We start from the raw sequence: 12933 nt of genomic DNA, 5'->3' as shown, positions 1-12933 counted from the left end.
ATTATGGGGGATCTGTGGACGACACTATTATGGGGAATCTGTGGACGGCGCAGTTATGGAGAGGGGGATCTGTGGACGGCGCAGTTATGGAGAGGGGGATCTGTGGACGGCGTAGTTATGGAGAGGGGGATCTGTGGGTGGCGCTGTTATGGAGAGGGGGATATGTGCACTGTTATGGGCATAACAGTGCACAGATCCCCCTTCCCATAGCAGTGCCATACACAGACCCCCCCTCCTCCCCATATCAGTGCTATACACAGACCCCCCTCCCCATAGCAGTGCCATAGACAGATCCTCCCCCCTCCCCATAGCAGTGCTATACACAGACCCCCCTTCCCATAGCAGTGCCATAGACAGATCCCCCCTCCCCCCTAACAGCCCCGGCCCCGATGCTTGCATCTTTATTTTACCTTTTTACAATGACGCTCCCGCTCCTGTAACAGCCAGGCAGAGCGGACGGCGGCGTAACGTCACTCAATCACGTGACGCGCCTGCTCCGCCCACTTCATGAATGAAGGACCGCCCGCCCGAATAGCAACGAATCGGCGATTATTCAATAACTGGATTCGTCGACAACGAATCCAGTTATCGAATATAATCGATTACATCGATTAATCGTTGCAGCCCTACATGTGACCAACACTCTGCCTCTCCCACGTACACAGCATCTTATGGGTAGGAAGAAAGCCAGTTTCTCTATGTATTCCTATGGGAAACTCAATGTCTGTCTCATAGGAATGAAAAGAGAAGTAACGGACTTCCTGTCCTGTGTCAGTTGGAGATCAAAGTGCTGGTCACATGACACAGCTGAGGCTTAGAAAGATGGCGACAGCTCAAAACAGTCACTGGTAAGAAGACTACCGTCATTACAGTTTACATCATATACCTTTCAAACAGGTCAGAGAACAAAAGTTTCTTTAACCTTGGCAGCAGTTACATGGAGTAGTTGGACAGGGAATAAAAGTTTTTTTTATGGGAGTGCTTTTTAAAAGTGAGGTAGTTTGGTGACCACTTTGACCACTGAAGCCGCTGGAATAAACAGGCACATCACTGCAGTGCCATAAGCAGAGACCCCCCAACTTTCCCTGGGTGACAGTGTCATAATGAAGAGGAATGTTTTTTTTAAATAACATTCCTGTCTACCACACCATATTTGGAGTCCCAGAAAAGCCCTTTAAAGGAAACCTGTCACCATGAACATGCAATGCATGGTGTAGGCAGTTATAGAGCAGGAGTAGCTGAGCAGGTTGATATACAGTTTTGTGGGAAAAGATACAGTATTAGGCTACTTTCACATCTGTGTTGTTAATTCCAGTTTTGAGATCTGGCAGAGGATCTCATTGGAATTAAAGGATCCGTGCCATTTAATAAATCCGGATACATCAGTTTCAGCCAAATCCAGTTGTATTAAATCAAAACTGAACAAACCAGATCCAGTATGAAAATTATTGTAAGTCAAAAAGCGCCGTATCCGTTTTTTTCGCATATGGCTCCATTGACTTACATGCCATATCCAGTTTGTTCTGTTTTGCAGCACCAAAACGGAACAGATGCATACTTATGCGTCCTGATCGGTTTTGTCCCCATTGACAATGAATGGGGACAAAACTGAACCGTTTAATTCTGGTTTTGAGATCCTCCTGAGAGTCGCCTCCTTGACTTCAAAGCCCAGAATGAGCAGCAATTTAAAGGGGTTGTCCCAGTTATTTTTATTGATGGCCTATCCCCAGGATCAACTGGTTGAAGAGAAGGCAAGAGCCATGACAGTGCTGCTTTCTTTTCATTGTTTACCTGCTCACTGTCGCAACAGCGGTAATTACACCTAAACTGTCCCATTCATTTTAATGGTATGGCTCATTCCTATACACTCAAAAATACTCAGACAACCCCTTTAAAGAGGACCTTTCACGGGATCATAGGTTACAAACTAGTATGCTTACTAGACAGAGCGGCCCCTACAGATGCCAGCCCTTTTTCTTCTGTCTAAAACACCCCTCTGTTACGGCGCTACGGCCTCCGCTGTTTTTGGCGTCTGATATGTTAATTTAGAGTATCAGTACAGGGAGGAGGAGACAGACAGGTTTCTCAATGGTTGTCTCCTCCCTGGCGCTGTGACGCTCTCCGTTGTGATTGGACGGCGCTACAGCCAGGGTGAAGGAGACTCCCATTGAGAAACCCGGCTGTCTCCTCCTCCCTGTACCGATACACTAAATTAACATATCAGATGCCAAAAAGCGGGCTGTTTTAGAAAAAAAAAAAAACACCTGCATTAGGTGCGGATCCGTCGGGTATCTGCACAGACGGATCCGCACCTATAATGCAAAAGCTTGTATCCATTCAGAACGGATCCGTTTGCATATCAGGAACAAAAAATAAAATAAAAAAATGATATATATATTTTTTGGTTCATGATAATGCAAACGGATCCGTTTTGACTTACACTGAAAGTCAATGGGAGGTGGATCCGTTTTCAACTGCACCATATTGTGTCAGTGAAAATGGATCTGTCCCCCATTGACTTGCATTGTAAGTCAGGACGGATCCGTTTGGCTCCGCATCGTCAGGCGGACATCAAAACGCTGCAAGCAGCGTTTTGGTGTCCGCCTTTAGAGCGGAATGGAGGCTGAACGGAGGCAAACTGATGCATTCTGAACAGATCCTTATCCATTCAGAATGCATTGGGGCTAAACTGATCCGTTTTGGACCGCTTATAAGAGCCTCGAAACGGAACTGACGAGCGGACCCAGAAACGCCAGTGTGAAAGTAGCCTTATACCGAATCTTTTCCCATAAAACAATATTAATCTGCACAGCTCTCTGTAACATGTTGACTGCATCTCAAACACCATGTTAAACGTCACAGCCTGTGGGGGTCCAACCCTCTCCATTGCAGTGACCAGTACTGCACCCTCTCCATACCTGTGGCTGTGTCTGGTAGGACAGGTCTGCTTCATTCACTTGCCAATGCCTGAGATATTGTAACAGTCACAGATGCATGGATGTCAGAAGCATTATATTAGTAGGCTAGTTTCTCAACTCCGGCCCTCGGGACCCACCTACCGGTCAGGATTTGAGAATATCCCACAGGATGAATACCTGTGGTAAGTCCTGATGCATGGACACTAATTATATCACCTGCTCAATACTAAGGAAATCCTAAAAACATGACTGGTAGGTGGGCCCCGAGGATCGGACATGAAAAACCCTGGGCTAAGGGATCATATTTATCATCTGTTCTGTAATCTAAGACTAGAATACCTGGCTACTTGGTGTAACAATAACTATGAGAGATTCAAACCCTTTAAAGAGAAAAAAGGTGAAACAGAAAACAACTGCTGAATGTGGACACCAGCCTAAAACCTGAGTATTCTCATTTCAGACATTAGGATATGCCAAACATAGAAAAATCGTGGCAAAGTCTTCATATATGGCACCTCCACCAGCCACCAATCCACAGACTAATATTCAATAGTGCTTAATCGATCCTTTATTTAAAACATGAAACTAATAGTATTCCTTATAGCGAAGTAAAAAACCTTAATACATCACATTCTGTCTTTTCATATCCAGACTGCAGCTTCTTTGTGCATTCCAGTCCATATGCACTCAGTCAGCTTCCTATTGAGCAACTTTGACAAGTCCCGGAGCAACATCCTGCACACAGCTTTGATTAAGGGTCGATGAAAAACTACTGAGTATTAGTTTGTGGAACACACGTGTGGATATACGATATCGCTAGGTTATGCGATCAATGTCAGGTGCGCTAGGGTCTCGATGGTGTGACCTGCACCTATCTCCAAAATAGGCACCTTGAAGTGAAGGAGACCATATTGTGCATGCAGCTGCCACACTCTAAATGCCCGCTATGGGAGTTTAAAAAAAAAATATATAGCATAGCGCTGGCTTGTTTTTTTTTTCCAGCAGTCCAATACTGGAAGACTGAAGAAATGGCTGTGCATGCGCCCTTCATTCATCACTAGGGTACTTTCGAATATAGCTGACCCAGTGCTTGGTTGTTTTTTTGGATCTTTCATAGTGGTGAAAGGAGGGAGACCGTGCTTCATTTTGGGAAGAGGGTGGTACCGTTTAAGAGAAAGGTTGAGGTTCCACCTCTGGGGACACTCCAATCTGACACTAATGGCATAGCCTAGCGACATGCTGTCAATGTCTGAAATGGGCCCCATATGAGCACAGCATGATCTGGCAACACACGCCTGAATTCAAATGCTAGATTCATTTACTTTTTTTGCCCAAATACTTTCTTGAAACAAATGGTGAGCAGCCATTGGGAACCAGATGCTGGAGTCTGGTCAAGGCAGTGACAACACGTATTCATAGCTCCTCACCACACTGACTGGTAGCTTTATACCTATACTCAGAAAAGAATAAAGCTGTCAATCATTTGCTGCAGGGCATGGGTAGCAGCAGCTCAAATCCGAAGACTCCAGCACTCAGCTCTTGTTGCATATGAGACAGAAAAAAAAAAGGGTCCCTATGTTTGAATCAGGGTCTCTGTCACCAATTCAAGATGCTCTCAGATACAGCAGCATAAACCAGGTGACAGAGTCCCTTTAACATGGTCAGCATTCAGTTTATTTGCAAGAATCAGTGCACTTCCAAAATTAAACTGCTATGTGAAGCAGTAATGATGGATATAGATTTTCTCTCCACCCCTACTTAATGGGAAAATTCTTCCCATCAAAGTGCTTAAAAGGGGTTGTCCAGGTTCAGAGCTGAACCCAGACATATCCCCATTTTCACCCAGGCAGCCCCCCTGACTAAAGCATTAGAGCAGTCAATACTCCGATGCTCTCCTTTGCCCTGCCCTGAATCGGGCAGGGCAAAGGCATTTTCTGGAGTTCCGGTGAGGAACCGGGACCCCAATAGGGCTGCCAGGTGGAGGCTTCTGCCCAGCAGTGAGCCTGGTGACGTCACCGGCACTGATGGGCGGGCTTTAGCATAAATCATAATCAGTAGCTGTAATAAATTCATGTCAAGCAGCAGCTGTGACGTGAATTTACCAGTAGGGAATCCTTCGCCTCATTCACACGTCAGTGATTGTGAGCAAAAACCAGGCATGGCTCTAAACACAGGACAGATCTTTCCTTTATACCTTATGTCAGTGGAGGCTCCAATCTTGGTTTTGGCTCACAGTCATTGACCAAAATATGGATGTGTGAATGAGGCATTATTCTGTTAAACAGGGAAAGATAGCAGGAGAAACGTGCAAGACCAGATCAACTAGGAAAGTCACTGCTTGTGCTCAGAGTCTATTAAAAGGCCGACATTCCCAACGAATCACATCTGAAATACTTTGCACTGACATTCCATACCTGCATTGTGCTTTGCCAGATATTTGTCTTTATACTGCTTCTTTTTTTTGCCAAACCAAGTACAGCTGGCTTGCTGTTCTTGTTTCGTCTTTTCCATTGCAATGCATGCAACACGCCTAAAATATGGCAACATAAAAACATACATGTTAATAGACCTAAACATAAGCGTGTGTATATGTATATATGTGGGGGGGCACTGCAAAGTAAGGGTACTTTCACACATGCGGCAGGACGGATCTGACAGGCTGTTCACCATGTCGGATCCGTCCTGCGGCTATTTTGCCGCGCCCGTGGACCGCCGCTCCGTCCCCATTGACTATAATGGGGACGGGGGCGGAGCTCCGGCACAGCACGGGGGTGCACAGAGAAAGCCCACCGGACTAAAATTACTGCATGTCAGGCTTTTTAGTCCGGCGGCTTTCTCCGTGCACCGCCGTGCTGCGCCAGAGCTCCGCCCCGTCCCCATTATAGTCAATGGGGATGGAGCGGCGGTCCGCCGGCACGGCGAAATAGCCGCAGGACGGATCCCACATGGTGAACAGCCTGTCGGATCCATCCTGCCGCAAGTGTGAAAGTAGCCTAAGAAAACATAATGCAAAGTGAATGAACAAAAGAGAAATCAATTCAAACAAGTATTTGGTGTGACAACCCTTTGCTTTCAAAACAGTATTTTTTCTATGTACACATACACACAGTTTTTGAAGTCACTAGACAGGGAGGTTGTTCCAAATATCCCAGAGAACTAGCCACAGATCAATAATGAGTGTCTGCAGGCAACAGTAAGGCATGGTGGAAGTTCTATGCAAGTTTGGAGCTGCAATTTTAAATTAAGTTGGGGACTTGGTCAGGATTAATGGTTTCCTCAATGCAGAGAAATACAGCCAGAAACGTATCTATCATACAATACCATCATAGAGGAATCTGGCTCCAAATTTATTGTGCAGCAGGACAACCACCCCAAAAATACAGCCAAATGCCATTAAGAACTACACTGCCTGTCCCAAAAAAAAAAAAAAAAACTTTTGTTGGACCGCCTTTAGCTTTGATTACAGCACGCATTCGCTGTGGCATTGTTTTGATAAGCTTCTGCAATGTCACAAGACTTATTTCCATCCAGTGTTGCATTCATTTTTCACCTAGCTCTTATTGATGATGGTAGAGTCTGACTGCTGCACAAAGCCTTCTCCAGAACATACCAAAGATTCTCATTGGGGTTACGGTCTGAACACTGTGGTGCCAATCCATGTGTGAAAATGATGTCTTGTGCTCCCTGAACCACTCTTTCACAATTTGAGCCCAATGAATCCTGGCATTGTCATCTTGGAATATGCCCGTGCCATCACTTCATCTGCCTCTCTTCTTACCCTGATGCGCCCATCACTCTGGAACAGGGTAAATCTCGACTCATCAGACCACATGACCTCCTTCCATTGCTCCAGAATCCAATCTTTATGCTCCCTAGCAAATTGAAGCCAATAGGAGGCTCATACCTATTTGCTTAGTTAAATCCAGGTTGTGACTTTTTTGTTTGGGACAGGCAATGTATGTTCACTGTAGAGTCCTGGAAGAGATGATATGGCCCCTACAGAGCCCTAATTTCAACATCATTAAGTCCATCTGGGATTACATGAAGAGACAGAGAGATCTGAGCAAGCCTAAGATCTCTGGTGAATTCTCTAAGATGTTTGGAACAACCTCCCTGCAAAGTTCCTTCAAAAACTGTGTGCACATCTGCCTAGAAGAAATCATGTTGTTTTGAAGGCAAAGGGTGGTCACATCAAATATTGATTTGATTTACATTTCTCTCTTGTTCATTCACTTGCTTAAATTTAGTTAATTGATAAAAATGAACACAATTTTTTAAGTCACTCTTATTTTAAAGTATTTTTTCCACACCTGCCAAATTGTTTTCTTACATATTACTGTATATATACACACACTCCTCAATATTGAAACTGCAACACCAAGAAGGACAAGCCGTAACGTTATGCAAATCGAGGAAATAGCAGGAAATATTTTTAAGCACCTAGCTGTAATCTGTGGCAAGTGGGAGCAGCATAAAAAACTGATTGAAAGCAAAGTTTTTTTAGTTGGAAGAAACCTAAAAAAATCTGATCAAGTTGGGTGGGATGATGTCAGTATTGTTCAACATCATGTGTCCTGGTGGTCGGGAAAACAATGACAACCTGGAAGGACAGCAAGAAGAGCACAGGCTTGAACCACTGCATGGACAGATCGCCTGATTAAATGAATGCCACATAGTCACATTCCAAGTCTAGGGTGGCAAACAGTGTCTACACAAACCAGCAGAAAGTGCTTGCACAGCACTGGGCTACCAGCCAGATGTCCAGCTACAGGTGTTCCATTGACCTCACACCACTGCTCTCAAAGGCTATAATAGTGTACAGTAAGATGGAGGCTGGAATGGAGGTCTTTGCTCTTCAGAGATGAGTCAGCGGATGCAATGACAGACATAGATTGGTCTGGAAACCATTATGAGGCCTTCACAACGGAATGCCACACTGGTCCCTAGTCCTGGCCCTACTCTCTCAGAATTATGGTGTGGGGCAGCATAAGATACAATAGCCACACCCTTTTAGTCTTCATTTCAGGTACACTAACAGCTAAGTATTACAATGATTTGGTTGTGAAACCAGGGGTACAAACATTTCTCCAAAGGGTCCCAGGATCCATTTTTCAACAGGACCTCAGACCACATGTCGCTCGTGCTATTGTGAGCAGCCTGCGTGGCCTAAACATGGTAGCATGGCCTGCAGCTTCTCCAGAGTGGTCTTCTATCAAGCTCATCTGGAACATCATTGGTCAGGAATTGCAAAGGGAGCTGCCAGCAGCTGATCTTGATGATATGCGTGCCCAAGTGCATTCACCGAGGCAGAACATTCCTTAGACAGCCATTAATAACCTAATTGATAGGATGTAAAGCCATTTAAGTTCATGGTTTTCTGTTGTGCTCAAAATAGTTAATGACTAAATTAAAATGCTTTCAATATTTTCTTCAAATTTTTTCTATTATTTGCATAATCATATCTATTGATCCTATGATTTTTATAATTCCATGACATTTCCTTCATGATACTGCAAATTCATTGTTGACAAGCGTGTACATATAATACTCCCTTTTATTTCTGTAATGCCACAGTATTCCTTTTTCATGTTCTCAATAATAAGATTTCTAATTAAATCACAATGTGAATGCATTGTGACATGTCCAAATAGTCATCTCACCTGGCCCTGTCAATCAAATGGGGGGAGGAGGAAAAGTCTTTCAAAGCAGAGCAGAGAAGCAAGGGCACACTGAGGTTAGGACCAACCCTCACTTCACTCATTTTAAAACATGACTTTGTGCTGAATGCTGTAAGTGGGCGAAAGGTAGGCAGGGAGACAGGGAGGGCAGCTGGGGCAACCCTAGCTGGCTTTATGCCTGGTTTGAGATTGATGATCCTGGTAAAAGATGCCCTTTAAAGAAGCTAGCCCATAAATACTTTACTCAGATCATCCAAAACTTTTAAAATCCTATCAAATGTTCCTGTGTGTAGATATTGTTACCTACGGTACTTATGGAGACGTCTAGTGTCTTGATTCCCATCTCAGACCATCCAACTAATGTGTTGAATTCTGATGAGTAAAAGCTACAGTACCTTCTAGTGCACAGATTCCTAAGGGCAAGGCCTGCCACATAGCAGGAATCCCTCTGCCACCCACCAACAAGAGGAACTGAGGTCCGACTGTACATGTGTGATCATTGACACCAGACACATTATGTGGACATTCTGAGAAGAAATCTACAGAGCACCAGGAGGAGCCATAGCAAGTATATAACTGCATTATCTAGACATTGGGGCATTTTTTTTTCCTTTGTAAAGATTTTAAATGAAAACGTATGTGTGTAGTAACCCTTTTAATGTAGTAAATTACTGGTCAAACCCAACCCCAGACAGGGACAAATGTGAGTGATTAACAGCTCTGAAATATTTTGGTGCTATATAAATGGATAAAGTAATAAACACACAGTAATGGCCAAGAAATCTATAAAATATGACCAATATAGTATAATGAGTCAAAGATTGCAGATGCTTGGATGTAATTTTTTCATCAATAGATATTGCCTCCATAAAAATAATGTAAAAACCTCTGGCATCAGATGAACAATGAGTGATTTAAAAAAATATGTGTGTGTTAATGTCCTATATCAAAGTCATTGTTCGGTGCTGTAGATGCAGACAGAATATTTATGTAACCGTTTATATTGTAGTCGTTTCAACTAAATTGTGTTAAACAGCGCAAAATAATGATCAAAACATTTGTCCACAAGCTGCTAGCTCACAATCTATGTACTTTATATGTAAATTGCACGAATGCTATTAACTCGCTGCTTTCAAAGGACAACAGTATATTTTGTGCCTTAAAATTAGTTTTACCGTTTCCCAGGAGATGTAGGAAATCGAGCAGTTAGATCATAAAAATAAATCCACCCCAACAAGTGAACTGCATTGTAAACACAGTAATAAAACTTGGCTGTATTTCAATTAAGAATAATTTTCATTGAAAAGAGCAAATTAAAAACAGGTATCTGAATGGATGCAATAAATATGAAGGCATAAAGGTCTCACAACAGGCAGAATTAACTAAACTGTGGGGCACATACAGGCTGTGTGTTTCTACATAGCATGCCCTTGTGGATATCCATCTGGTTGTAAATGCAAATTCCCCCCCCCCCCCCACCACCACTTGAAGGAAAACTGTCTCTAGTGCCACCTATGGGTAGCTACCCTGTAAGTCAATGTCAGTTACTGTAAAGAGGTTGTCCACTTTCAGGAAGAAACCAAACACATGGGATCCCCCTGTAAAAAAGGAACTGGGTGTTACTTATCTAACAGATTCGATGTTGCCACTCCCATTCTCCTGGCGGGTTCTGTTTATCTGGCTGCAGTGGCGAGGTCACACTAACAATATGTGACCACTGCAGTTAATCACAATGTCAGCAGTGTACTGAAGAAGCCAGTGACTGGCTACAGCAGTCACATGTTGTTGACTTGACATAATCACTGCAATCAGATAAAGAGAGCCTGGCAGGAAGAACCAGAACCATTTACCTGCAGAGACCTTGTTCACAGTATGGCGACGAGGGATTGCTATCGTTTCTGGGCAACACAATCTGCTGGCCAGAAATGATGATTGGCGGTGCCTGCATTAACATCCGGCTCATCCGAAGAACAAGCGTTTTGCTTGTTCATTGGGTGATCAGTGGCACATTTAGATGGCCTGATTATCGGGAATGAGCGTTCGCAGGAACGGTCGTTCCCAATCATCTGGACAATTATTAGTTAGTCTAAATCCACCTCTAGTCTTCTGTACAGTATACACACTGGATAATTACACAATCTAATACTTACCATTCCTGTAGCTCAGGAGACGGTATGAGACCAGCAGTACCATTCTTTGCATTTTCCAGTTTGCCTTGCCACCAGTTGTGATCATCTTTACTAATAATCTGAATAATGTCCCCAACTCTAAATCTGATGCCAGCTTCTTTACAAGGTATTAGGTCATCCTTTGCTGGATCATATTCGAATTGTGCTCTTACATATATCTAGAAAATAATAAATGTATATTTTATAGCTAGAGAAATCCACATTTGGGTATTTGTTAGATCAAACAGAAACACAGGCTATAAACTGATAAATGAAGAGTCCAGAAATGGTTGCTAGCTCATACAAGGAGGAAGAATTTGCAGTGCGAAGCATGCAAAGAGAATGGACATATGCCTCATAGATTAACAAACACACCTTGAACTCTAACAAAAGAAACTAATGCCCTTCAACAAGTTCCTCAAAGAAAATATCTTAACATTCTGCTTATATCCCCAAAGTGGTTTTCTAGTACTGATTTTTTAGGACTGTACTGATGGTTTATCTGTAGGACAGGCCATCAATTTCAGTTTTTTGGAGGTCCAGTTCCAAGCACCCTTACCGATGAGCTGATTAAAGGAGCCACCACACTCTTATACTAGAGCTCAGTCAAGAGGGAACGAACAGCGATACCAGGTATGGCGATTGGAAATTATATAGTAAGAAGTGAAGAGGACACAGCACTTGCTGGAGCTGTGACCATTTCAAGCAGCTAAGCGGTGGAGGTGCTGCAAGTTGGACCCCGGGACCTGACACTAATAGGGAATATACGACATTCACTGTGACCCATATTTTTAAATTTACAACAGAGAATAGATGGGTTCTACCCATGGACATTACCGCATATAGTCCTGGCTATTTACCATTGCTCCATGAATGAAAGCATGGGGAAACAAACATGCATATGCTAATCTGAACAAGAACTTCCTTTGTGAGAATTTCCCAGTACTCTCTCCTCACATTCTAGGGCTGTGGTCCTATGCCCCATGGATCATTTATATCGATCATCCAAGGTTCAATCACAATGTGTTGACTTCAATATTTTCTTTTTTATTAATACTCCCTCTTTCTGACAATATGTATAGTGAGATTAATGATCGATGAGATTTAACACAAACAATTATGATGGCAAAAGGAACATGGATTTATGAGGAGACCAACAAATGACACACACAAAATCTATTCACCTGTCGTCCTTTTGATTGAGTAGTTGATGGTATGTCCTGCAGAACAAAGCCAACCCAGAAGAAGACATTTGCATCTTATTAACAGTTTTCTCTCTTTATCAGAAATCATCAACATTTTCAATGTAAGGGTACTTTCACACTAGCGTTATTCTTTCCGGCACTGAGTTCCGTCCTAGGGGCTCAATACGGGAAAAGAACTGATCAGTTTTATCCTAATGCATTCTGAATGGAGAGCAATCCGATTTATAATGCACCAGGACATCTTCAGTTCAGTCTTTTTGCCTTTTCAGGACGGAGATAATAGCGCAGCATGCTCCGTTTTTAGCTCCGTCCAAAATTCCGGAACATTTTTTCCCATTGACATGCATTAATGCCCCGAGTGTTCCTGCAAAAACGGATCCGGCATTGCGGTCTGCGCATGCTCAGACGGCAAAAAATTTGAAAGACATTAATGCCGCATCCGTTTTTCTGGATTCAATGCATTTGTCATACGGATCAGGATCCTTATCCCTCTGACAAATGCTATCAGTTTGTATGCGTTTCGACGGATCTGGCAAGCAGTTCCGGCAACGGAACTGCCTGACTGAATCCGCTGCCGCGAGTGTGAAAGTACCCTAAGGCCACATGCACATGACAGTATTTTACGGTTTGCAAAGAGCGTATCCGAAAAATACGGATATTGGCTTAGTCAATATCAATATCAATTGGTCCAAGTGTAATTATTAAAAATATGGTTATGCATATATAATAAAACAAAGTTCAAGATGTTTAGCTGAAGCTTAAGGAAGCAGAAAGTTTTAAGCATAGGAATGATGCTTAGCAAAATAAAATAAAAATATCAGCATCTTCAACACAAATGCATTGGTAAAATAATAGCAAATGTGATGCTTTGTGTAGACAGATCTGACCAATAGTTAATGCAAAGAACTGTGGAATATAGATCGAAAATTATATTTTAAAAGGGGTTGCTTTTAAAAAACACAAC

At 42.9% G+C, this 12933-nt stretch overlaps 1 protein-coding gene across 4 annotated transcripts in view; it reads right to left on the bottom strand.

Moving 5' to 3' along the window:
• CASK (calcium/calmodulin dependent serine protein kinase) overlaps positions 1 to 12933 on the bottom strand; it is a 279746-nt gene that overhangs the window by 38354 nt on the left and 228459 nt on the right. For 2 of the 4 annotated variants that reach the window (XM_044283603.1, XM_044283605.1), the window contains 3 exons: positions 11949 to 11984; positions 10747 to 10943; positions 5333 to 5448 (listed from right to left, as the gene is read on the bottom strand). In XM_044283603.1, coding sequence (XP_044139538.1) covers positions 5333 to 5448; positions 10747 to 10943; positions 11949 to 11984 — 349 coding nt within the window. The remainder of the gene's footprint in view (positions 1 to 5332; positions 5449 to 10746; positions 10944 to 11948; positions 11985 to 12933) is intronic. The other 2 variants (XM_044283604.1, XM_044283606.1) reach the window with 1 other exon arrangement.

The sequence above is a fragment of the Bufo gargarizans genome, chromosome 3 (genome assembly GCF_014858855.1).
Source record: "Bufo gargarizans isolate SCDJY-AF-19 chromosome 3, ASM1485885v1, whole genome shotgun sequence".
In the NCBI taxonomy this organism is placed as follows: Eukaryota; Metazoa; Chordata; class Amphibia; order Anura; family Bufonidae; genus Bufo; species Bufo gargarizans.
The sequence above is the reverse complement of the archived record's forward strand: the minus strand, read 5'-3'. Positions and strand labels throughout refer to the sequence as shown.